Genomic DNA, 27941 nt, shown 5'->3' with positions numbered 1-27941 from the left:
ATCAGTCCTCAGTGTATTGATTGAGCCACCGGGACACCAGCGGACCCGAGTCCCCGGACCTCAATATAGTTTGGAGGAAGTTTCTGTGGGTTGATTCTTGTGGACAGAGCAGGAGATAACAGAGGTCAGGGACAGCAGGCGTTCCAGGTAAGAACATTCTGTGTTCTATTGTATTCAGCTCCTGGTTACAAGGTATCCACTTCCCTGGAGAATTCCATCGAGTTGTGGGGCTTGTTCTGTGGATGGGGGAGGGTTGGAGGCACAGACCAGGCTGTGGGTTGTAGTTTGTATAGTTAACTGACCGTTTACAATAATGTTCTAAAAATCAATGATTAGGCAATCGCTAATAATAGCTGTTATCCTGACTTGTTTATTAGGATAGATTTGCTTTTAAGCTGCACAGTTGAGTGAGTCAGGTGATTGCAGTGTATTACCTGTTAAAACAGGAGGGATTACCAACAGGTATATTCACAATGTTATGGAACTGCAACTCCTATAATGCTTTGCCAGACTCACGTTGTTTATATAATATACACAATATAATGATTAATTGATTAACTTAAATGTATTTATTTTTTAAACTAAAGACCTGTGAGTGGCCACTTTTCTTTGCTGATATATTTATTGGTTCCAGCGTGGTGCACCAAGGCATTACAACATTTCTTTTGGAAAAGTAATTGGAGAACAGTGAGTGCATTCATCCCTGTATGTATGTATGTATGTGTGTGTGTATATATATGTGTGTCAATATTACACAGTTTAGATCAAAATAACTGCATTGGAAAATGTTTAAATTCACCTTATTGGGCTTAAAAAAGGACATAGGAAAAGATATAGTTGAAGACACTTTGCAGTAGAAAGGTTGGGCTTATCGGAAGAGATCAGTCAGTAAACCATTGAATACTACATTTGCAGACCTAATATTCTTGTCTGTAACTATTTACTTCCTATGTGGAGTTATGGTTTTTCAGGTACACATTTTATAGTATGACCCAATTCTTTCACAATTTTTTTTCTTTAATCCTGTTGTTTTCGTCTAAGAATGATGGTTATTAAATCTTTAATTAGTCTCTGTATTTAATCCGGAGGAATGTTACAGTCATTGCCAAAGCATAGGGCTTTATAACTACAATTTCCATGATTTCTTGTTGGCCTTAAAGGAACACTACATTTACTTTTTAACTGTTTAGTAGATATATATATGTATTTTTTTCCCTGCATGTCTTCTTTGTAGGTATATGAAATAACAGTTTTTCTACAGCCTTTGCAAATCCTTGACTCTTTCCATGATGCATAATTTAAGTCTGTGCTGGGAAACTGACCAAATTGGGAATGCAGCCTCTCATTGTTTCTTAATGATCTGTAGTACATCTCATTGGTGGGAGGAGGGCAGGTGTACTCCTGATCTGTGTACCTGCCACTTCTATTAAGCTTTTTGGGGCTAACAGAAACGCAAGAATATCTTCCCGGCTATCCAAGTGACAGCCAAGGAGATATTTAGGCCCCCCGCCAGTTAGAAAAATGTCATTTTTTTTTTTCAAACTGGCACTTTTATAAACTGTTGAAAAAAATGATAAACTCCAGACACAGAAAGCACTTCAGCGGGCTGCAGTAGATAGATTAATTTCATCCGGGTCTCTACAGACAATAAGGCCATACCAATGGTGCCCAGGTAATCGTCAACCCATTAGACAATGTGACCCTTCAAAATATTAACCCCTTCATAGGCCATTGGCATAGTGTACACATTGTTCCAAGCTTGCCCTCACCTCAGAGCTGTATAAATAATACTAATTACACTTTTCAGTTTGAAGACAGAGATCTGTTTACCTTCCTGGCAGTGACACGTATTTAGATAACTTGTATAACTAGCTCTTGTTATAATTAAAATCTCAGTTCAAGGAGTAGAGCAATAAGGAAAGCTCCAATCTCCGATCCTTCATTCCAAACAGGCGGGTTTTATTGTGACACTGACGGACCTTTTTTTTTTTTTTTTATTGCTCCCCAATTACTAAGCAAGGGAGGGAAAAAAAATCCCCATTATTAATTTTTTCTTTCTTTTTTTTTTTCTGGTTAAAATAGAGACGTTATCATAACATTGAAAGGACTGACATATGGGGGTGGATCATTTCTCCATTTACTCTTGCGAAAAGGACATTTGGCATGGGTGGGTCTCTCAATAAGCCCTCGCTCAAAGGGCAGGTAATACAGGGGTTCCTACACTTAATCAATGTACTGATAGTATAGAGTGGGTCCCTACATTTATTCAATGGACCAATAGTATAGGGCAGGCATAGGCAACCTTCGGCACTCCAGTTTATTTATTTATAAAATATTTTACCAGGAAAGATACATTGAGATTTTGCTCGTTTTCAAGTATTTCCTGTTTTCAAGTATGTCCTGTAGTTGTTTTGGACTACACCTCCCTTGATGCTTTGCCAGCATTATGGGTGTAAGAGCATTATGGGGGATGTTGTCCACAACATCTGGGATGCAGAAGGTTGCCTATCCCTGGTAACACCCAGCAATTACTTCTGTTAGCTACAATTTTGGGTACTGCGGATCCCTGCCATTGAGTTCCGATGTTTTGTCAATGGACCAATTTAGTATCTTACTCAAAGGACTGAAGGTACAAGGGGTATCTATATTTTGTTTATTGAAAGGACTGATAGTATATAGTGGGGGATCCTGGCTAAAGGACCAATTGTGTGGGGGTTCTCTCAATTTACTCTTATTGAAAGGACCCATAATATGATGGAGGGGTTTCTGTATTTTACGTTTTTTCAAAGCGGAAGCCTCATGATGGATCTTTATAACCTTTAATACCAAAATTACAGGGGCTCAAAAAATATTAGTGTCTATAATGTTTTTGATTACTTTTTAAAATATATGGAGGGACTTTAATTTTCTTTACTTTCCTTGATATTGTGGCTGTCATTTAAGAGACTGCAACGCAGCCATCTCCAGTCGAAAGCAATGTAAGGGTTAATTAAATTCTGTGAACTATGTAACATTCTTGTCTTGCAAATAGGCATTGAAATGTAGTTTGCAAGATGGTAGCTCCCTGCAACAGCTTTCTCCTGTTTCCTCTTTGTAAAATGCACACTTTGTTCTCATGAACTTAGCTGGGAGACTTTTTTTTTTTTTTTTTTTTTTTTTTTTTTAATACAACAAAACAGAAAAAAAAAAAAAAGTAGTTTCCTATTTTTTCACAGCAGGGTTTATACATTGTTCTTGTAAGAGTTGTTAACCCTTTATAGGATCTCTGCAATGCAAATTGTTTCTGTAAAACTACATGTAAAGCAAATGTACTACTGAAGAAAGTTTATTCACTTAGCTTAATAAACCGATAGTTACTTAGCAAAATGTTGACAATTTAGTTTGGTATGCTCTTCATTTCTCAGACAGTCAAGGTTATTCAGTAATGTGTGAAGTATCAGGAATTAAAAGTGAATTTTTAATTTTAGGTCAAATGAACTAATATAAAAACATAGCTGACTCTGAGAATCTTACCAATACGGCTACAGAAGTTTAAAATCTGAATGCCACACAAGTCACACTGATACCGGAGAAACTGACGGAAGCCAAGCACAGAGAGATGGACACAGGTTTCTTCAGGAAGGAAGAGATTCTTTATTGGATCACCGATCGGGACTCAGAGGGACTAGCGTCACCAAAATACAGCAAATTCTGAGCCCCGGACAATAGTGCAGGCTCCTTATATAGGCATATAACTCCTCCCATATTAAGCTCCACCCGCACATTCTCTTAACCAATCAACACAAATAAGAATTAACTTCCTGTTTGACCGCATGGCTTGTCCAGCACAATGGAGGAGGGGAATACTATATCCTGTATTCTTGCACATGCTCCGTACACTACTGATCGTATCTTGCCTCGTGCAACCAACTGATCGATACGTCAGCATATGCACGTACACATGCCACGTGGTAATCTCGGCCTACTAAATTTATTTTTACCGAGATTCCACCACAACACTTTATTGAAAAGCCCTGATTGATTATTTCACAATGGCTTTTGAAGAGTTAAGCGACCTTCCTCTCCCAAGATGTTGTGGTAGCGTTTTTGTGGTGTGCATGTTGAGCTTGCAATGTGGATGGCACCGTTACATTTATGTATTTGATTGTGGGAGATGTTCAGTCGTGGGAATACAAACAATGCAATATATTCACACTTACACAAACATGACTATCTTTTCTGTTAATTTAGTTTAAAAAAAAAAAAAAAAATCTGTTTCCCTGTCATTTTTCTACCATTAATAATTTAGTGACCAATCTTTTATTAGTTCTATATCACTTAAAGGGGCACTATAACTACTACAGAGCAAGTACGTGTTTAGAGTGTATGTTTACATTTCAGACTGGTCCATGAAATGCACATTTTTTTATTTTTTGTCAATTCTGTTGTATTTTTTTTTTCCTTTTGTATGAAATGTTCCCTTGAACCGACAAAAAAAAAAATGAATTAAAGACCGAAATCTATCATGTTCATATTTTTCCACATTCCTCAGCCGTGTGACTGCTTGTGAAAGACTCCTAAAGCAAAAAATATATGCATATACAATGTATTCCATTAAAGGAACAAGGTTTTCCTTACAAACACCTGCACATTTATGGATCACGTGTAGTGACGTGTTACATGTGAAGAGAACCACACTGATAGTGCTTTCTGACATAAACTTGATATCCCAGTCCGTATAGAAGTGGAAGCTTAGACCATGGCATCTCTCTATAAACGTGGTTATTTTCAGCAGACACTTTGCATTATTTATTTATTTGTTTGCGTTTTTCTTTTTGTTACGTGACTTTTTATCCTGTTCTTGTGCTTTTAGGTTGAACGTTGCCGATTTCCATCTGGTCCTGCAAAATCCAAAAAATGTCGTCGCACAGGCATTTTGAAAGCCCCCCAATGTCGTCGAACAGGCATTTTGAAAGCCCCCCACCTTATAACCCAAATGAATAGTAAGTATTTTGCATCCTTATTGAATGTTATTTATGTATATGTTTTTTAATTAACCCCTTAAGGACCAAACTTCTGGAATATAAGGGAATCATGACATGTCATGTGTCCTTAAGGGGTTAAAGCTAAGATGATTCACGCAAATCGCTTAATGTAGCAAATATGGATATTGGCCTCTAAATTAAACATACTGCATCTGGTAAAGTGCTGTAACATAGTCACTGAGAATGGATTCACTGAAAAGACATGAACAACATGTATACTTGTTTGTCTCCTATGAGTGAGTGGTGAGACACAGAAAGGGACCTTGCATTAATATATATATATATATATATATATATATATATATATATATATATATATATATATATATATATATATATATATATTATGTGAGTAAACCTATTGGGGGGCATGAGGGGGTTTAATGAGCTACTTTGGGGTTCCGTTCTGCTTTTTTTTGCCTAAAATTTCAAAATTCACTTTGAATACCAACAATAGCAATTCACGCTTTAGTGATTAAATAAACTTAGTATAACTACTTAACAGTCCATTAAAGCAAATTGTAAAACTTAGAATGTGATTAAACCCTCTAACCATAAAACGTCAGGTCTGTAATGAGCTACTATACATGGGCTATTGCTACTTGAACACATGATGTGAATCCCTGCATTGAGACAGTAGATCGTTTAATCGATACGAATGCTATATACTACACCTCAGAGCAATTTTCAGTAACTGCATTCTTATGGTATTTTTGTCGACATGAGCCAGACTGGGAAGTTTCTTCACATGTCAATAAACAATGATTTCAGAAGTGGAATTTCATACCTAATTTGAAGGAAAACAAGTTATTCATGGTATTAGCTGGATTGTTGGGAATTTGCTATGTTTAGATTAGACAGACAGGGTGTACAATTTTTGTTCCCTGAATTTAACTACTTCTAGCCCTATCCGCCCATCCCAATTATATCCTTGACGTGCCTCCCTGTGAATGGAAACTGCTATAATGAAAGGCAGCCATGTATACGTTTGCACGTGGATGAACTCATGCTTAGGGCGGATCTGCAATATTTACTGTTTTGCTTATTATCCGTAATTTGAAGTATATCTTGCTGTGTTCTAATCATAACGTGCTACAAAACAGAACACCCTTTCATAAACTGAATAGGTATGAATGATGAGGGATAATATTTTTACGGAATTTAAAGCCAAGCTGTGACTATAGCAGAGTTGGAATTTTGTGTTTCCAAATGACTATCTTGGCCAAAATGTTGCAACTCGGTTTACAATTCAGTGTTTAGTGCAGTGGTTTCTAGCCTGGTCTTCAAGTCAAAGTGACGGTCCAAGGTCTAGGCATTGGTAACTACAGACTCTGATAAAACCTGGTCTACTGGTTTGCCATGTGCACGGCGTTGGAAACACCTTATTTATTGAACAAACCTCAATAGTTGTAATTCAGATCCCACTCAATGACTGGAAAATCAGCCTTTGAGGTTAGTAGAGGTAATACACAATGCAGTGCATCAGTCAAGCATTTATTGGATCATTTGGACAAAAAATGTAACGTATGTTAAGGCCCTGAGGCTGAAGCATTGTTTTTTATGTTTGTTCCAATAAAGTCTTGACTGATGCGTTACATTGTGACACCCAGCAATTACTTCCGTTAGCTACAATTTTGGGTACTGCGGATCCCTGCCATTGAGTTCTGATGTTTTGTCTCTAAATTACTAAATTTATACGTTGTAAGAGGTTTCGCTAATGGCAGAAATTCTGGGAAGATAAAACATGAGCAAGTAAATTACTATTTTTTTTTTCTTTTTTATTTCTCTATATAGGGATCTATACTTTTCTAGATAGTGTTATTGGTAGTATTGTAACCTTTAACAGTTTATTGTGAGATTAGTTTCATACTTGGGCTCTGAAAATGAAAATCAGAGCTGGCTGGGATTTTATGGACTTGTGTAAAAGTGACCAGAGCAGAATGCTTAGTGTAGACTTCATAATTTAGATGGTGTATGTATATAGTGTTTGTAGTGTGTGTGTGTGTGTGTGTGTGTGTGTGTGTGTGTGTGTATATATATATAATATAATTTTTCATATTTTATTTTTCTCTTCTACAGCAAGCCGTCCAACTATGCCCCGAGCAGAGATGTGTATGGTGGCGAGATGCACTCACAGCCAGCTTACTCCTACTACCCAGATGATGAGGTTCAACACTTCTACAAGTGGTCTTCTCCTCCAGGCATCATCAAGATAATGGCTATTCTTATTGTTGTCATGTGTGTTGGCATCTTTGCCTGCGTAGCTTCTACCTTACCCTGGGATTTGGATATAACAGGACAGTCCATGGGTTACGGCTTTGGTGGATCTTCTGGTTATGGAGGATACGGATCTTCTGGTTATGGAGGATATAATGGCTATGGATTTGGAGGATCATCCGTAGGAGGGGGTTTTGCTTATGGAGGAAATTATACAGACCCCCGAGCTGCCAAAGGTTTCATCCTTGCCATGGCGGCCATTTGCTTTATTGTTTCCATAGTGGTGTTTGTATTGATGGTTACAAGGAATCACATCACTACCACCCGTAAGTTCTTCCTGATCGTTATTGTGGTGTCTGGGGTCATTGGCGGTTTGGTCTTCATTGCCTCCATTGTCTATACCATCGGAGTAAACCCTGTGGCTCAGGCTTCTGGATCTTCGTTTTACAACCAGATTGCTTCTATTTGTAACCAGTTTTACTCTCCAGTAACTACCGGAGTGTTTGTCAATCAGTACCTTTACCATTACTGTGTGGTGGAACCACAAGAGGTGAGTGTTGCACGTTGTTTGTGTTACACATAATATTTACACAGATAACTTTGTATTTATTTCCTCTATGGCTATTGTTTGAATGAGGAAACAAAAGACGTGTCATCAACCGAGCTCTCCTTCATAAGTTCTATTGAGAAATTCAAAGTTTAAATATCAGTCTCGTTATACCTAATGATTATGGATGTATGATGTATTGGTCATATTTTCTGTAAAAAGCATCCCTCTGTTTCATATCATATCATCCCCCACAACTAACCCAAAGGCAATACTTTTGAATTGCAATACCTATTGAGACACTCCAAGCCCCATAATGTAGCTAATGCCACTTGTATAAGTTATGTTGCAAGAACATCCCCTCTTACTGCTTTCGTGCACCACCCCACCTTTTTTCTGAAATTACATGAGGAAGAGGGACTGAACTGGCTATTGAGGGGGGCATCTTGTGATGTGCATGGCCTCTTCTAGAGTCGGCAAGTTAGCTTGATGCCGATGCAAGGCAGTCCATGTTCAGAGCTTTGTGAAATGGTTCTGTGTCAGCTTGGTGTAATTCAGTAGTAACCAAAGTGGGGGAAGATAGGTATCCACAAAGCCCAACACCTTTCTGCTCTGAATTCTATCATACAGTAGCTGCAAATGTTGAGAAAGCATGTCATTGTGAAACATGTTCTGGTCTTGGTTGACCTTTCCTTCTGCCGTGAAAAATTCCATTTGCTTTTGGTTTACGTTATTTCTATTTTTTACATAAATAATTGTCATAGTTGTCTGCAGAGCTAAATGCAAGTTCCATCATCCTGTGAGAGATGGCAAAAGCAAGCCACCATTAAACTGCATTCTAAATGGCTACCTTATTTTCCAAATTAAAAAGTGGTATGTCTTGTCGTGTGAAGTACTGTAATGAGGGTAGAAGGTGACCCGTCAACTTTTCAATATCCTGCAAAAAAATATTTTGTGGAGGGAAAGGTCATAAGTAAAAGCTTGTCCAGGGAGTTGTAACATGCAGCTTTCCTGGCTCCCGTTGCATTCTGGATGCTGTATTCTTGCAACACTCCATGAGGAAGTATCAGCACAATGTGTTTACTTTAGAAAGTTTCATCTCCTGCTCTGCTAATTGAATTTTAATCATACACAGGAGGCCTTTGTAAACACCAGCATGTTGTTAACAGAGCAAGAGATACAATTCTAAAATGAACAGAATGTTCAACAAAGGATGTTTAGGCATTAGAACTCAGGGAAGGGGGTGACTGAGGCTAAACAAAGTGGGTTTTTGTTTAAATATTTTTTCTTTTCTAATTTAGCTGTCAGATTTTTACCACTCTAGCCTGTATATCACATTGTAGTACAATTTACCTACATTGCATTATTCTGTATGAAACTATGATGCAGTTAAAATTCTAACCTCATTCTAATGCCACACGTTCACAGCTTTCATTGGTTATAATCTAGAACAGGGGTGCCCAAAAGGCAGATCCCCAGATGTTTTAAAACTACACCTTCCATGATGCTTTGTCAATCTGAAGGCATGCAAAGCATCATGTAATGTTTTTGTTATACAAGATCTAAGGATCCACCTTTTGGGCACCTTTGAACTAGAACCTTAAAAAAATTGTCCGAAAATTGGAGTTTAACATTTCTATGTATACTCTATGAGCCAATATTATTAATCTAAAATTATTAAACAAGTGACTTGAATATATATACTCTTTTCTTCTTCCTTCTCTCTAGGCTATTGCAATTGTATTGGGTTTCATGATTGTTGTGGCATTTGCCATCATTATATTCTTCGCTGTTAAAACCCGCAGAAAAATCAACCGTTGTGGCAAAATGGGCATCCTTTGGCAGAAAGAGCAGTTTGCGGAACCTGGAGATCCTCAGGTGGAGGAATGGGTAAGGAATTAAAACTGGAAATCTACATTGTAGCTGTGAAAACTAAATTTCTTTCTTTCATTTGACGTTCCAGAGTACATTATAAATGGTGATATTTTTCTACCTGTTTTCTTGGTGGATATATTATACTAATTTCTCCTCTATAAGCAAACCATTTAGCTATGGAGTCTCGCATGACTGGCAAACTGCAAATGGTAGTGATTCAATAATTCCTTTTGACAATCCATGGAACGTGTATAGTCTAGTATTAGACTAGCATGCTTATCCAGTCATTGAAGGGACAGTATAGGCACCAAAACATGTGACTTGCACAGCCTTCCTAAATGCTTCCTATATAGAGTCATCTAATGTTTACACATTTATTTCAAATTCTATTTATTTTAGAATTATCTCCTGCTCTGTTAATAGCTCGCTAGACCATGCAGGAGCCTGCTGTATGTAATAAAAAGTTAAATTTACAGAGCAGGAGATAAAACCTTTTTAAAGTTAGTTAACATGTGACTGAAAATGAAACCATTTTTTTTCATGCAGGCTGTGTCAGTTACAGCCATGGTAGGTGTGGCTAGGGCTGCATAAACAGAAAAAAAATGATTTAACTCCTAAATGGCTGAGAATTGAGCAGTGAAATGTCAGATGCATGATTTGTACATTAAGCTAAAGTAGTTTTGATGACTATAGTGTCCCTTTTAAGAAAGCCATCATGGCCCTCTACATCTTAGAACCCTGCAATCGGGATTTAGATCCCAAAGCTGTTATTCCCTAAAGAGTGTCCCTCTTAATTTTTGAGTTTTAAACGTACATTCCTGCCTCTCTGACTGATATAAATCATTTCACTAAGCTTTCTTACAATAGCTGGAAGAGGAAAGTAATAGGTGCGTCTGTTGGTATTCTTTTTGAGATTAAAAAACAACAATGCCTGTATAAATCTGTGCTCGTTAGAGTTAAGTACACTACACACTCCAATCCAGCTATTAAACACCAGAGATTTTACATCTTTTGTGCATAATGTCTTGTTAATCTCTTGAAAACAAGTAATTATTATGGATACTATGTATTAAAATGGGCAAAGAAAACTAGAATAAACCTTTTTTTGATTGTCCTTTGCACAAAGTTCTGAAAATGTATGCAGGATATGTAACAAACTGCCTTATCTCTGCACTGTCTAACACTGCATATTCCGTAAACCTCTGGCACAATGAGAGGTTTGTGGACATGACTTTAATAGGCATGGTTTGTATTGCATTAATGAAGCTCTATGCACGAGTTATGAGCCACATGGGGGTGTTACATTTCTCCATATTGTCATGCATGGATTTTGTCATGAATTAAACTGCCCAGGCCAGATCACTAGTGCACAGTACATTTTTCATATAGGAAGCAATGAGAGAATCCCTTTGAGGGACTTAGGATAAAAGCTGGGAGAGCAAGATGAAATTTAGGCAACGTTGGCTTACGTGGCAAAATTCTCCAACTCCTCTATAGTCTCAATTTGCTTATTTCCGCCTAAATTTTTGTCATTTGATTTGTCTGTTTAGTTCAGGGGTATGCAACTATCGGTGCACTCCGAATGGTTTGGACTAAATCTCCCATAATGCTCTCACAGCCATAATACCGGCAAACCATCTTGGAAGATGTAATTCACAACAGGTGAAGTGCTAAAGATTGTATACTCCTGGTTTAGTGAATAAAGCCCAGTAATGTTTTATTTACTCCTTTACTTTTTCCCATCAGATCTGTTTAATTCGGCCAATTTAAAAGCTCTTTTTTTTATTTATTTTTTTATTTTTTCTCTTTGTAAGTTTACTTGGATTTTTACATGACGGTTGCACGATGTACCTTTTTGTAAAATTTGTATGTGTGTTTACACAAACCATTCCCCCACCACCCTGAGAGTTTTTGAATAACTTGTGTCCATGTTTTTAAAAACGGATCTTGGGCCAAGTGGCGAGGTCACTTTCGCTACTGGCCATATTTGAGCTTGGAAAAGTATCTAATTTTAGAAAATGAAAGAAAAAAAAAAAATCTGTATATTTGTGAATTCTATACGCACGTTCAATTTTATTTCCAAACAACTACTTTTAATAGAATAATCAAAATGACCACAATGTTTGTTTTTGTTTGTTTCGTCTGTGTTTTTTTTTTTTTTCATTGCTACGTCCAAGGAAACGGGTTTTCACGAACTTTAAAACCTTGTGACTGTGTAAAATCTTTAATGGTTTGCTTGTAAATGAGCAGATAAACCATGTTGTAAACTTTTTACAGATACTGCTTAAATAAATAAATCTGGAGTCCAAATTCTATAGTGGAGATTGTGATAAAGAGCTGCTTTGTGCAGATGATAACACGTGAAGAAGAATTTGTTTTGCGCTGCCAGTTTCTGGGTGTGGTCTGTAGTTTCATTGCATAGTCATTCTGTTTACCCTGGATGCATACCGGAAACAGAAGAATGCAACTTGCTGCTGCAAATATACCGGGGTTGGGGCTCATATGTCCTTTGTCTCTCAGATTCTGATTGCCATAGTAACTGTGAAATTGGAGTGTTCACATTCATGCAGGGAATAATTGGAGTGGGGGGGAGGGGAAGAACTAAAAATGTACACCAAAATAACTAAGAACAAATCTCTTGCTCCATTATTGTCACCATTTGTCTCGCTTTGTCTAAACATTTAAAATGTGTGTGTGTGTGTGTGTGTGTGTGTGTGCGCGCGTGCACGCCAGGTGTGGCTTGACCAGAGGCTTTTTGGTGAGAAGTCTGAAGTAGGGAGGGCATGCAGTAGATGCAGACACTAGGTGTGCTATTACTGCAAGCTAATTTTATATTCCACTACAGAGACATGCAAAAGAACATGCTTGCAATGTTATAATCAGTAATAATAGTGTGTATATTTATTAATATAGTGTTCCATTTAATATGGACATATATTCACTATTACACTATCTCCCCACATTAGGCGTCTTAAATTTTGTGATTGATGCCTAAACCTTTTATAATTGAGTGGATTCCAGAGTCTGACTTTCTCCTCCAATAATTTTGTTCCTTCTACTATTGTCCTTTTTTATACTTTATTTTTTTTTTTCTTCGTCGTCCTCTACAATTGACCTCTGTTTGTTTACTCTGACTCAAAGCAAGAAAAACGAGTTATTCTGCCCACTAACTGCCATTACATTTAGTAGGAAAGCAATGTGCCTTATTTTCAGAGACTGCTTTCACACAAACCACATTTTTATTATTCATTCTTTACAAAGCGCCAACAAATTCCTTAGCGCTGTACGATGGGGTGGACTAACAGGAACAGCGGATATTAAGGCCCTGCTCGAGCAAGCTTACATTCTAGATGGAGTGGGGTAAAGTGGGATGTATCATGAATGTGAAAAAGTAGGTTGTTAGAGTAGTTTACAATGAAGGTTAGTTTATTGTCTAGAAAGGAGAAAACAGAAAAGACCTGGAAGCCTGAAAGGCGTTTGCATACAATCTTACTTGTATATCTCTGATTTGGGCAAATATCGGTCTTCTGCGCAAATAGATTTTTGTTCTGAGGACACTGTAACTTTTGAACAGTTCCTCTTTTACCAAGTTTGTTTCACTGTTGGTGGTGATTTCCACTCTGATTTTAAGGGCTCTATTAAAAGTTATATATTAAATTTATTACACTTGGGCACTCATCCTCCTCCTCTCTTAGTTTATTGTCTGAAACAGTTGGAATAGAGGAAACTGGGTAGGTTACCAAGGTGCACGGAGGGAAAACTATTAACAGTTTAATTGATATGCCTTCCTGAAGGAAGGAACTCAGACTAGGTAAGAGTCTAACAGAGCAGGCAATGGAGTTCCATAGGAACAACGCAGCTCTAGAGAAGTCTTGACAGTGGGTGTCAGAGGTGCGAGTACGAACTGCGAATAGATGCAGATCTTTGACAGAAAGTAGGGCCCTGATCTATTAGGAGTGCCTCCATCTTGGTTCCCGGTATTGGTGCCCTTTGCACTTATCAGCATGAGGGTGCCTAGAGAAAGAAACACAATTGGGGGTGAATTGGCTTAAAGGGTATTGTTTACTATAAATCTATTTGAGAGGGGGGAGCTTTCTAGTGTAATATGCCCTATTGTAGGCACTCTGCAGAAGGACCCCCTCTCAATATGCAAAATTCACCTGAAATCCAGTGTTGGGAGAAGCTTCCTGCACTGATCTTCCACGGTTCTCCGTAGTCACTGGGGCCACGTGCGGTCTAATCGCAAGCCTGTGTTCTGGTCTGCCAATCTCGTGTGGTGGGGATGCAACTAGCCCCCAGCACACAATTACAAATATCTCAGTATGTGCAGTATTTCAAGCTGAAATACTGCACATACTGACTCTTAACACCATGACCACTTCAAATCACTGAAGTGGTCATGGTGGTTGGTGTACCTCTTTAAAGTACTAAAAGTAGGGCAATCGCCATGGAAACCGGTGGAATCATCAGGCATATTTCATTGCTGTCGCCTCCTCTTTTTGTTTTGTTTTTTATATTTTTGTACCACTTTTTTTAGAAGAGCATTTTTTTAATATCAACAGATCTCCCCAATCGCATTATGTATTATGTATGGAGAGTATTTATTACCCTGCCGCTAAGAAGTTGCCATGATTTGGTTTTAAATTTACTGCAATTACCTCTAGTGAAGAAACCCATGTGTATTTGTACGTGTTATATATTGGACTTTGAGGGGACAAAACCTGCATTTGATATGATCCTGCCTTGTGATGGTGGGTAAACAATGGTCCTCAATATATTAAAAGGGGGGAATGGAACTTTAAATTATTGGTTCTAATAAGAAGGTGCAGTCTCACATCTGCTTTGATTTTTAGAAATAGCCAATGGTTGCCTATCAAGCTGTTTAAGCTACAATCCCCATATGGCTAAGTCTGAATATTCATCTTGGTTAAGAGCCATGGAATGCAGTTCTAGAGATACTTATTGTCTAAATCTGATGTAGAACTTGCCCCCGAACCTCCAATAGTATTACTAAACCAAATATATTTGATATAGTATCGTAATTGTTTTTCATTGTCATCAAACATGTGTAGCTGCTGTACCAATTTATTACTCATTTTTATTTATGTATTTGTTTTTGCGATAAAGGTTAAGAATGTACCAGAAGTTCCAGAGTCTGTGCCTGCAATGTCTGTGTACAATGAGAAAGTCAATGGATCCGTTCTGGAGTACAGGAGCATGAATGGTGCGGTTCAGTGCTATCCAGAATCCAACTATGGATCACATCCGTAAGTTAAATTTTTCTTTCAAAATTGCTACTTGTCCTGTATATTAACCAGAAATGAACGATTAAGAGAATTAGTTGAAAAAAAAACTTGTTCACCAGTGAAAGTTCAAGTTACGCGGGACATGGATATAGTTTGTCCTCATTAACTCCTTCAAGAAAGAGTAGTTATGTCCTTTTTAAAGCACAAGCACGGTTGTTGGAATCTGACTGTGTGTTCTATAAAATACAGTAATGAAGGAGTTACGTTATCTCCCCCCGACACATGTATGTTTTTGACAATATTACCCTAAACTTCATAGAATGTGACGGCAGATAAGAACCATTCGGCCCATCTAGTCTGCCCAATTTTCGAAAGACTTTCATTAGTCTCTGGCCTTATCTTATAGTTAGGATAGCCTTATGCCTATCCCATGCATGCTTAAACTCCTTTACTGTGTTAACCTCTACCACTTCAGCTGGAAGGCTATTCCATGCATCCACTACCCTCTCAGTAAAGGGGGGCGGGGCCGGACCGCCGAGCTGGAAGGTCGCAAGTGAGATCAGCTCCTGCAACTCACTAACTTCTAAAGGAAATAAACATGAAAAACGAACTATAGATCGGCAGCAATGGTCCTCAGTGCTAAGGGGACGCTGGATCCAGGGCGAGGCCGACTCCTCGAGTTACAGTCCCCTGGAGGTGAGGACTTCGCCGTCTCAGTCGAGGCCCTTGCCGGTGGTGAGACGGGTGGACGGCCGCTGCCCCACTATCCTGCCTGACGGCACCCAGCCAGAGGCCCAGCACCATGCGGACCCGGCCCTGTTCCCCCCCCCCCCCCCCCCCCCCCCCCTCCATGGACCGGTGGGGGTGATCCCGGTCCTCACCCAGTGGCTATGCAACCCAGGCCCAGCAACACGCAGCTCTGATCGGGGGGCACGCAAGATGGCCGAGGCCGATGAGAAAGGCTATTCCCTCATTGAGCCAACAGCAAGGCTGTCGAATGGAGACTCAAGGGGTTGGAGGAGTCTGAGAACTCCATGTCCTACATTGCAGCCCACCATAAGAGCTCTTACCCACCCCACCAACGAGCCAAGCCAATGGCAAGCAGAGACGGCGACATAGCCGAGTCATTAACGGCCGTGGCGGAGGAGGGTCGGAAAGCTGCAAAGAGACTACCCCCGCCAGAGACTAATGATTTTGCCAACAAGCACGGTACTCCCACAGAGGGCCCGACCACGTACCCATCGTCCACACGACCTGCAGCATGGCAGCCCCAGAGAGAGGTTACACGTGGCACCCGGCAACAAGCTTTCCTGGACTACACTCAACAGCCTACCCCGGCGGACTCTACCCTCCTGTTACCCGGACTTGGCGGCCTCGGTCCAACATGTCTAGGGCACCCAGGAAACCTGCAAATGGACTTTGCCCAGATCCCTGCCCTGATGGACAATCATACCCAGCCACACCAACGCAACAGACTGTGCATCGGCTAACCGCAAGTCGCCTTATATTGGCGAGGTATCATGCCCGCCATACAGACGACTCCCAGAGCCTGTCCCGGAACATGCATGTTGGACCAGTCAGGGTGATATACTGCATGCAGCTTACCACTTAGATCCAGCATGTTTACACCTCAAACTTAGGGGCACACTGCACCAGCATAGCTTTTACTACACGCATAAGGCACATAAGCAGTTGACCTGGCTACTACAAACCGCATACTGATACACCTGCTAGCTATGTAACCAATTAGCCTACTCATAGAACACACCAAAGTCGTTCATAGCATTAGCTTCTTGAATGTGCACATGTCAAAATGTCAGCCATCACTGGCTACTCGTTATGCCTTGCTCTTAGTGTGTCCCACTTTACTATATGTTCCCACTCTGAGAAAAACAAAAAAAATGTGCAATGTTTTCCAATGCCATGCCAATATTCTCGTATGTCTTTATATGTGTATGCACCAGCTGTAGTGGCAGTGCAGACCTGGTTGTTCATTTCATGCACAAATAAAATAAAGAATTAAAAATAAAAAAAAAATACCCTCTCAGTAAAGTAATACTTCCTGATATTATTGTTAAACCTTTGCCCCTCTAGTTTAAGACCTCTTGTCCTCTTGTTGTGTTAGTTTTTTCTTCTTTTAAATATAGTCTCCTCCTTTACTGTGTTGATTCCCATTATGTATTTAAATGTTTCTATCATATCCCCCCTGTCTCGTCTTTCCTCCCAGCTATGCATGTTAAGATCCTTTAACCTTTCCTGGTAAGTTTTATCGTGTAATCCATGAACCAGCTTAGTAGCCCTTCTCTGAACTCTCTCTAAGGTATCAATATCCTTCTGAAGATACGGTCTCCAGTACTGCGTACAATACTCCAAGTGAGGTCTCACCAGTGTTCTGTACAATGGCATGAGCACTTCCCTCTTTCTACTGCTAATACCTCTCCCTATACAACCAAGCATTCTGATAGCATTTCCTGCTGCTCTATTACATTGTCTGCCTACCTTTAAAGAAATTCTCTAGTACCAGAAAAACAAACCCGTTTTCCTGGCACTAGAGAATCCTGGAATGCCCCCTCCCTTCCGCCCCCCCATCCCACCTCGCTGTTGTTGTTAAAATCCCCTCAGACACTTACCTGAATCCAGCGCGATGTCCCTCGGCGCTGGGTCAGGCCCCGCCCACGACATCTGTCTGCGGGGGAGACCTAATGAGCATGCGCTGCAATGGGCGTGCGTATTAGACCTCCCCCATAGGAAAGCATTATTCAGTGCTTTCCTATGGGGATTCCTGCGACACTGGAGGTCCTCGTGCATAGTGTGAGGACATCCAGCGTTGTTTAAGAAGCCGGAAGTCCCTCTAGTGGCTGGCTGGTAGACAGCCAATAGAGGAGGACTTAACCCTGCAAGGTAATTATTGCAGTTTATAAAAACTGCAGTAATTACACTTGCAGGGTTAAGGGTGATGGGAGTTGGCACCCAGACCACTCCAATGGGCAGAAGTGATCTGGGTGCCTACAGTGTCCCTTTAAGTCTTCAGGAATAATCACCCCTAAATCCCTTTCCTCAGATGTTGAGGTTAGGACTCTATCAAATATTCTGTACTCTGCCCTTGGGTTTTTATGTCCAAGATGCATCATCTTGCACTTATCCACATTAAATGTCAGCTGCCACAACTCTGACCATTTTTCTAGTTTACCTTCAGTTACTCCACTGCACAGGAAGAGTACAAAGAAAAGTAATCTGGGCTTATATGTAAAATAGATCGAAAGTATTAGTAATTTTCAACAATCGACTGAGTGACCTTCTAGTGAGAAAATGTCAGGTTGCTCTAATGGAAAAGGGAGGGGGGTAACCCCCAGAATTAATTAACTATAAGACAAAGAAAAAAACACCTGGGTAAACCATTTAGTGCAAAGAGTAACCCAAATAATAAATAAAACTTCACTTTTTTTAATATGTTTAATAAAATGTTCTAGAAACTCTTATCATGAATAAAGTTAATATCTATGAAGTATAAAGAAAATCCTACAAAAAATGATTAATCCAGAGGAGAATTATGATCAAATAAGATATGTTCCAATTGATCAAAGGCACAACAGAGTAGGGAACTTAACAACCTGCTGGATGTGTTCACCGCTCTATCTGTCACACTATATATTTCCCCTCCTGGCTAAGATGATATGATACAAATGTAACATTTACACATCTCGTTACATTTTGGTTTCATACAACTATGTATGGTGTGATCACTAAATCATTTCCCACTTGTACATACTGTACCTTTATTTATTATTTGGGTTACTCTTTGCACTAAAGGGTTTACGACCTAAATGTGTGAAATTGCAGAACAGCATGAAGTATGAGTTTGTATAATCCTTTTTTTTTTTAACTGAATTTATAGCTAACTTTAACTTCCTAGGGCATTTGACATTTGTATCAAGTGGGTCTAACGTTCTATATTTTCTCTGGAAAATGATTTACTGAGGAGTAAACGACTTATCTGTCTGAATATCAGATTCTGATTGGCTGCTGACGCGTCAGTTGCTTTCAGAAGCTATATTGTACCCTGTTCTCTCCCAACTTGCTACACAAGATTGTTGCATACCCCTTATTTTTATTTATTTTTTTTTTTTTTTATAGAATTCCAGAGGAGGTATTTCCAGTGAAAAAGGACGCAGGCATGGCTCCAAAATCTTACAGCAGTAGCTCTGATGCAACCAGCAAAAAAGCTCCACGTAAAAAAAACCCAGGGAGACCAAAGCGATCCCAAATTGATTACGAAGACACAGATTATGCCACGGGAGGAGAATCGTGCGATGAACTAGATGACGAGGAATGGGACAGGTAACCGCTTCAAGACTGTAATTTTAACTTTAATTCTTTGTATCCAGTGTATATTTTAACATTTTCCTGTATAATTTAAGCCTCAATTTAATAAGCTTTCCAAATGATTCAGTACTGTACAAATAATGAGGAGGGTTAGGCGCTCTCTATATAACCAGAAAATGTGAGGCAGCAGTGAACCAGCAGGATTTCCCAATACCTGCTTGTAGTGGAAAGAAATGCAAAAATAGAAAGAGTGGTAAACCGCGCCTAAATAGTGCTCAAAAGTGTAGAATAAATATATCCTACATACATTTTGATCTTGATTAATACAACTTAGTAAGAAGACCTCAAGAGAAACACAAAGTACAAACAATAGTGAAATATGCTATAATTAGTGGATACACATATGTGTGGCATTTCACATAAAAGGCAAACTCACACTTTACAGAGCTGCTTAGAGCTCTGCTGTATATCGCCTGGATGCTATAATCCCCGTCTTAGGATATGTAGATGTTGATAGTATGGGATATCCGAACTCAGCCACCGTATGTGGGGAAAAAACAAAATACAAACTCCAATGGTACAGTATGAAGCCCAAATTAGGAATAATACAAGTTAAATATCCTACTTACAGTTTCCAGAGCAATAACTTGCTCTGGTGGTAGTAGCTTGTGGTGGTATAAGCCCCACCAGAGGATATGTGGATATAGCAGGAATCCAACAGCACCAAAAAGGATGATAAAATCAAAAGGATGGATAAAAAAAATAGACTCCTATTTTAAAAAAACAATATAAAATATAAGAATGCATTTTCAATCCTTCACTTAACGCGTTTCGCCCAGGTTTGGGCTTTATCAAAAGTGTCACACATATGTGTATCCACTAATTATAGCATATTGCACTATTGTTTGTACTTTTTGTGTTTCTCTTGAGGTCTTCTTACTAAGTTGTATTAATCAAGATCAAAATGAAGGTATGATATATTTATTCTACACTTTTGAGCACTATTTAGGCGTGGTTTACCACCCTTTCTATTTTTGCATTTCAGTACTGTACAAATGATTGCTCTATTAAAATTCCCGTAAACGTTAAAGGGACACTATAGTCACCAGAACAACTACAGCTTAATGTAGTTGTTCTGAGGAGTATAATCACATCCTTCAGGCATTTTCATGTAAACACTGCCTTTTCTCAAATTAAAAAAAAAAAGGCAGTGTTGCCCTAGGGACACCTCCAAGTGGCCACTCCTCAGATGGCCACTGGAGGTACTTCCTGGCTCAGGGCTGCACAGTAGGCAGCACTACCGTTCAGCATCTCCACGCTCTGCGTGGGGACGCTAAATGCTTCTCATAGAGGTGCATCTCTATGAGGAGGTGCTGATTGACCAAAATGGCGCTGGGCTGCGCCCCTTGCCGATGCCCCTCAAAATCAACAATTCTGATTACATCATCAAGGGGGTGGAGCTAGCGCCGGCAGACCTGTACGGCGATGGAAATAAGGTGCGTTTTACTAACTTTTAAGAGGGCTAAGGCCACCTAAATGGTGGTTTCAAAACTATAGGGTCAGGAATACATTGTTGCGTTCTTGACCCTATAGTGTTCCTTTAATGATGACTTCAGTAGATAAATCACTTGGAAAGTTTTTAGTTTTTTTTTTGCTTTTTATCGAACTGTGTTAAATCCATTGGAATGCTTGTTAAATGGAAACCTAAGTTGGTTAGAAACAAGCAAATTTACAGGGACACTGTGCGTACCTAACATCATCAGAATAAAGTTTCATGGTTAGAAGTGGTCCCAGCCACCGGTTTACCTTCAGGTTAAACCATTAATAAGTTGTTTAAGCACAGAGTATTCAGTCTGCGCATGGCCCTCCAAGCTTAGGACTAGGCGCCACTGTTGGGCTAAGAGCTTTCTCCAAGCTAGTTCCTCATCACATTTAGAAATTAAACTGATTTCTAAACCAATCTTGATGTCTATGTGCAAAGAATATAAACAAACCCAGTAGGTCAGTGATAATCCCAAACAATTTCCTCAAAATACTTGCCCAACGCACTTTCTTCTAATTTGCTTTCCTGCCCCCCCTCACCAACAGTAGTTCTAAAGAATAAAATTTAGACGGAAGTGAATTAAACACTTTTTTAGTTACGTTAATAGTTTCACACTAGTTAGGGGTTTCCCTTGAGATTTCCCCTAGCAAACATTATCTTCTCAGGCCCATAATTCAAACTTAGACAGAAGACTAACATTTACAACTTCACTGTCCCAATCCCCCACAGTTATGTACCCATGTTCCCTTCACCAACTTATATTTTCCAAGGATTCTGCTGAGAGTCTATATTTGCAAATTTCTTCATACACAAATGTTACATTTCTTGAAAGTTCAGAAAATCTCACTGTAAAATGGAGAATGGGTAAAACATCATGGATGAACGGCCTGCAAGCCTTGGAGAAAGCTCTATTACAACCAGAGGTCCACAATGTCATATTCAGTGTGCACAGCTTGCATTCTTTCTACTGGATGCTATGATTTTCATTGACAAGTCATTGTTTTTCATGTCAAAAAGAGCAGAACATTAAATTAATTGTTTCCCTTGCAGAGAGTACCCGCCCATCACGTCAGACCAAATGAGGCAGGAATACAAGCGTGACTTTGATGCTGGCCTTCAGGAGTACAAGAGGTTACAGGCTGAATTAGATGATGTTACAAAGTCTCTATCTCAACTGGACAAAGAACTTGATGAATATCCAGAAGAAAGTCGCGAGTACAAGGTAATTTTATTTTATTTTTTCTTCACCATTACTGATTTATCATTAAATTGAAGTCTGAAGTAGAACCAACTCTTCTCAAACTACGTAATACTTCCAGGAATAAATTAACATTTATTTTTAATGTGTAGTTGAGATGGTATTTTGAGTAAAGTCTTTCGTCAATAAGGCCTTGTTCGCCACTTTTTATATTATTATTATTATTATTAGTAGTAGTAGTATTTATATAAATTTGCTTTTTAAATTCCTAGGACGCTGCAGCAGAATACAATCATCTCAAGAGCATAAAATCGGTAAGAGATGGTTTTCCATATTTTTTTTTTTTTTTTTTTTTTTTTAATTCTTTATTTTGTTTGTGCGTTATTTGGTTTCATGCAATATACTGACAAATACAAGAGGTTAGAATATGCATTTCACGGTATGTAGTCAAGTTGTTCAGCACATATTTTCTTTTTTATAACATGTTACGTAACGGTTGTGTGTATTAGTGCTTACATATGGTTCAGGATGTATAACCCTTTGTGTAGTAGTATTAGCCCCTATTGCTGCTCTTCGTAGTTAAGATCATATGTGTTTACTCTTAATGAGGCTATGAGTTACTATGTGTAAGTGCACTGGTTTGTGGTGTTCATGAGAAGGCATGGGTGGTCTACCCGTGGTGCTACTTTGGTTGTGGTCAATCTCTGTGAGCCAGTCGGTGAGCCTAGGGGAACAGCGGGGGGGGCGGGGGGTGGGGGGGGGGGGGAGGAGGTGTAGATAGCTTGTCTGGAGCTTCCCTGCGTTGGTGAGGTCTCTTATGGTTGTCTCTGTGTGTGTGACTATCACTGAGTGCGTGGGTAAATGAGTGCGTGGGTGAATGAGTGGCACAGAGTGTGTGGGTTAATAACGGAGGTAATAACAGGTAAAACAAAATAACCAATCAAAGATATAAGAAGAGTAACAGTTCAGTGTGCAGGTGTTTTAGAGTCCGCTTGAGCCGGGTTGGCTATGTCTGCTTGCAAGTTGCGTCAGGTTTCCGAGCCGGTGCTTGGGGATCGGGGGGTAAATGGTCTCGTAGTGGCTGGATCTCCCATCCGGGATGGTCCTGTCTGGACTGTTGACTGGGTAGCGTCCGATAGTCCCAGGAGTGGTAGGACTGCAAGAATGTCTGCCTCCGACATGGCTCTATGAACGGTCCCGTTGTGCGGAATCAGCAGGGTCCGCGGCGTGCCCCATTTGTATTGAATGCCTGCGGTTCTCAGGCGTCCCGTTAAGTGTTTTAGCGATCTCCGCCAGTGTAGTGTCGCTCGAGTGAGGTCCTGGAAGAAGAGCAGGTTGGAGTTTTCGAACGGTAGGGGAGTCTTGCCTTTAATTGCTGCCAGTATTGCTGCTTTATCATGTGTTGTGGCACATTTTAGTATAATGTCTCTAGCCTCCGTGGCTGGTGTGTTGTTCCCTGCTGGCAGACGAAATACGCCCTCTAGGGTGAGTTTTCTGGCTGTGGCTGGCGGTAGTATGGAGGTTAAAAGCCTCCTCACAAAGTGGGGCAACTCCTCTGGGGTGATTCCTTGCGGGACTCCCCTGAGCTTGATATGGTTGCGACGCAGGCGGTCCTCCTGGGTGGCCACCTGGGTCGCTAGTGCTTGGTGGGCTGTCTGCAGGGATTGCAGGGCTGCAGTGAGATTTGATGTCCCACTTGTCAGTGATTGCATGTCCCCTTCCATGGCACTCACCCTCTCCGCGGTTTTACGTACGTCCGTCTTGAGGGTACCAATATCCGCGGCTAGTAGGGATTGAATCTCCTGCATCCATGTTTGTAGGTCTTGTTTTGTAGCAAACGTGTTCTCGCTTAGCTCTGTGCCAACCAGGGGTGAGTTGGGTCGCTTGTCCTCAGGACTTAGCTCCGGTGAGTGAGCCCGCTCTGGTAGCGCCGGCGGGAGGCCTACTGTGGAGGATCTCGTGGCGGCCATTTTGGAGGGTGCGTGTCGTTGCAGCATTTCCCCGATGTTCGGTTGGTCTGCTGCCGTTGTCGGGTGCTGTTTTTGCGTGCGGCGCCCCATGGTTGCAGTGGGGCTGCTGTGTGGTGTGGGGATCGTCTCCTCCAAGTCCGGGCTGTATTCCGTCCCGATGCCGTCTAGGAGAGACCCCAGGCCGTATCTCGTGGGAGTGAGGTAGGCCCGGTGTTTAAGTTTCACCTTTCCCGGCTTCGTTTGGTGAAAGAAGGGCATTAGTCGGCTCCTCTCGGTTACCCAATGCTCGGAGTGGGGTTGATGTCTGCGAGAGGATTAAGATGCTTGTGATATTTTCAAGATTATCGTTGCAAGGTCGGGAGCTGTTGGAAATGGCGTCCGTTCAGCTCAGCTCCCAAGCCCCGCCCCCCTTCCATATTCATTTTAATCACAATTCAATCACAATTTTATATTATATGACAAATTCTCTCGTTAGTGATGGTTTGAGATTGGTAGAAATAGTATTAATTAAAATTTTATTAAATTTTTTATCTTTTCTTTGTTCCCATCAGACTCCAGATTTCCAGAACAAAAAGAAACGTTGCAAACAGCTGAAGAACAAACTTAACCACGTTAAGAGGATGGTCAGCGACTACGACAACAAAAAATAAGGGCTCGGTGATGCCGATACCTTCTTTGTCATTCTGTAAAGATTCCAGTGGCTGAATAATCTTTTAGCCCTAAAGACCAAAAAGACATTTTTGCCAACTGTGTAACTAATACAATCCCTCCAAATGTTGAATGTAGGGAAGACATCAGTTCTCTTCAAAATATGTTTTTTTTTTTTTCTATTACTAATCATATGGTGGAGGTAACATTTTTTTACGTGCAACATATAAGTAATGTTTAAAACTTACAGATTTTTATGACTTTATTCAACTTTAACTTTGTAAATGTGTGTGTGTGTGTGTGTGTGTATATTTTACAAAAAATAATTTCAGTGCATTGTTTCACATGTTAAAAAATTGAACCTTAAAAGATGAAGCCACATTTTAAAATTTTAGAAATGTGGATGTTGCTTCTGTCTTGCAAGGAATACTGATTGCATTACTCATAGACCAGATCTACTGTGGAGCAACCAAGGGAAAAATATGGAACAGTCGGTCATTTATAAAATGTTTTTTTTAAAAAAAACAAAAAATTTAAGTACCCTTACAGTAACTTTAATACTTTTGCAACAATTACTACTATCACATAACACACCACTATATAAGACTAGGCCAGCAAAAAATATATAGTCAGGCTAAATTGTAGGGCATATAATGTCTTGCAAACACTTATTTTGCACTTTTTAAAAATTTTATTTTAATGCAGGTTGTTTTTGTAAAATGTATAGAATGTTGCTGTTATGCATACTTAGAAAATAGATAATTTCACTTGCTGATTGTATCTCTTTAAAACATTGACTGATCAAAATATGTGACTGACTGTTCGGATAGGACAATTGTCAAGGAAAGCAGAGGCTCAGCAGCAGTCGATAGCCTTTTATAGTTCATGATATTCCAAAAGGTCATGTTTTTTTTCCCCCCCAAGATTATGGGATGTATAGTTCTTAAGTAACTGCAGAGCTACTATCTAGTGAGTATTCTTGACCATGATACAGTTCCCTGGCTTGAATATTTTTACATAGGGCTGTACAATTAAATACAAATATCTGTATATCTATATTATCTAAAACGGATACAGTTGATAATTCTCCCACCTCTCTAGGGGTAAATGGGTTCCTCTGCTTGGTGTAGATTTCTAAAGCAGGGGGAACTCATAACTAAATAACTGCTATATCTGTGGCGCTTGTAGGCATATTTGGAAGCACATGAAACCGAATGTTTCTTATTCAATAATAATGCCGCTTTCAGAATTAACCAATAAATGTTAGAAACACAGGTTCTTCTAAACCGTGCAGAACTACTTAACCTGTCAACTTCTGGTAATTGTCCTGCATCATCTCATTATGAGCTGCTGTATGTCATGCATAATACAGACCAATGAACGTATTATATATATATTTTTTTTTTTTAGAAGTTGTTTTTTCGATTTCAGCTTCTAATCTGAGGTAATGTTTGTTTGTAAATATATTGTGAAATGTAGGTGTATGAATGACAATCAGTGGAATACTTTCACGATGGCAATAATGAATGTACAAAGAATATATATATATTTTTTTTTTTTTGGTTACATTTTTATAGTAGAATTTTTATTGTATATTGTATTTCCTCTTTATCCTATTATGCTTTTTTTTTTTGTTTTAAGAGGAAAACCTGTAAGTGTGAAGCTGTAAGAAAACATGACTTTTTTTTAAAGTAATAAAATAGATGGACTAAAATTACCTTTCTTTTTTTCCTTTTAAATAATTGATTTATTTAAGAACTCTTAGGTACTCTGTATCACTAAGACTAGCAGAGCCCATGGGAACAAGTAGGGTGGCCATATTTCTTGGATTGAACCAAACGATTCTATTAACTTTCACTGTAATTCCATGTATTAGATTGTTTTACAGGACAATAATATATATGTTTGTGGCTGATCTTGTGGATCACCACTAAGGGATGCATGGATCATGAAAACAGAGCTGTGGGAAAGCATTGCAGTTTTCAGTCCTGTATATTGAAGAAGTGTCCCTCAAGTTGAGTATTTTATTTTATTAATGATGGGCTTCTAGTGTAAAAATGTAACCCATTCAAACATGCGCATTCGAGTTCATTGGCAGCAGAGAACTACTTTTTGAAGTTGAAGATCACGAAACAGTTTTTTGTTGTTGTGTCCCTTGATGAAAGTAGACCAAAAATCAGAGCAAATGATCCACTGATCTTTCTACATACATATTGTACAGCGCTACAGAATTTGCTGGTGCTGTATAAATTATGAAATAATATTATAGAGCATGTGATTAACATGCATGCATTCATATTTGTAATAGATAAAATGTGTCCAGTCACACAAAGGTGATGCTGCAGCATAGTAAGGAGTAACTATTTGCTACCCTAGAAAGGTTAATGAAAAAAGTAGTATAAGGATACCCTGCCAGACTCTTAAAATCTAGGTATTAAATATGCCATCTGCTCTAAACTCAGCATATCCAAAGTTTTTAGCACTGCGTAGTAGCTTGGCACATTCATTGTATGGTGCCAGTAAATTAGCTATGGTGTTTTTTGCTCTGCAGTTAAAGGGTTATTCCAAGCACCATGACCACTTCAATGATTTTAAGTGTTTATGGTTCTTGAAATCTGAATATGCGGTGTTTTCCATTTGAAATGCTGCATATAAAAAGTTAAAGCGCTGAGCTGCTATTGATGCATCTCCACCTTTGGCAGCGTAATTAGCTAGCCTGGTTAAATCTGTGCATGTTTTGCGTGAATTTCTGCTGCATCAAGTGTTTCTTAGCTGTTCAGTCCATGAAAATGCACACAACAGACTTTTTCAGTACGTCTCTGTAATAATGTGTTGTCCTAGAGATCTCCATTTATATTAGGGGGGTGAGGGAGGGGAAGGGAACACATATTCTTGGCATACTTTTAACATTACTTCAAGTTTCAGGCAAGAGATTTGAAAACTTGTGTGAGCTGGTTGTCGTTTTGAGAGTTCTATGTCCAGATTGTTTCTCTTCTGAATCATTCCGGTTAATCCGGTTTCACTGGCTCCGATGTTTTGTACACACACTTATAGTAGCGCATTGCTCTTAAAGGAACACTCCAAGCACCATGCCCAGTGTAATTTGTGAAACTGTTTTAGAATGGTTTGACAACTACTGGGGTCCTACCAGATGATTGCAGCCACATCACTCCATTTATATTATCCTTCCAGAAGAATCTGGTTAGCTTCACTGAGCTAAGCAAGGCCACAATCGCTGGCTAAGCGTGTTAGATGAATGTAAATAAAAGATAATTGCCCTGTCTCACCTATCACCATTCAGAGATGTAAAAAGAAAGGTATGTGAGGTAGAGACCAGGGAGATATGACTT

General features: G+C 39.5%; 1 protein-coding gene across 1 annotated transcript; it reads left to right on the top strand.

The window, feature by feature from the left end:
* Positions 1–26318, top strand: OCLN (occludin). Its single transcript, XM_063453715.1, has 9 exons — positions 1–147; positions 4853–4982; positions 7104–7791; positions 9517–9678; positions 14791–14930; positions 19044–19247; positions 21826–21997; positions 22246–22287; positions 24495–26318. Exons 2-9 carry the CDS (start codon positions 4897–4899, stop codon positions 24591–24593), a joined length of 1593 nt encoding a protein of 530 aa, XP_063309785.1. The 5' UTR covers positions 1–147; positions 4853–4896; the 3' UTR covers positions 24594–26318.
* The last annotated feature ends 1623 nt before the right edge of the window (positions 26319–27941 follow it).

This window comes from Pelobates fuscus, chromosome 5 (genome assembly GCF_036172605.1).
Source record: "Pelobates fuscus isolate aPelFus1 chromosome 5, aPelFus1.pri, whole genome shotgun sequence".
NCBI lineage: Eukaryota > Metazoa > Chordata > Amphibia > Anura > Pelobatidae > Pelobates > Pelobates fuscus.
The sequence above is the reverse complement of the archived record's forward strand: the minus strand, read 5'-3'. Positions and strand labels throughout refer to the sequence as shown.

Coding starts and splice junctions, on each gene's coding strand:
- OCLN (XM_063453715.1), top strand. CDS start 4,897: ATGTCGTCGCACAGGCATTTTGAAAGCCCCCCAATGTCGTCGAACAGG. Junction 9,679..14,790: donor ATCCTCAGGTGGAGGAATGG/GTAAGGAATTAA, acceptor TTTGCGATAAAG/GTTAAGAATGTACCAGAAGT. Junction 19,248..21,825: donor GATGACGAGGAATGGGACAG/GTAACCGCTTCA, acceptor TTTCCCTTGCAG/AGAGTACCCGCCCATCACGT.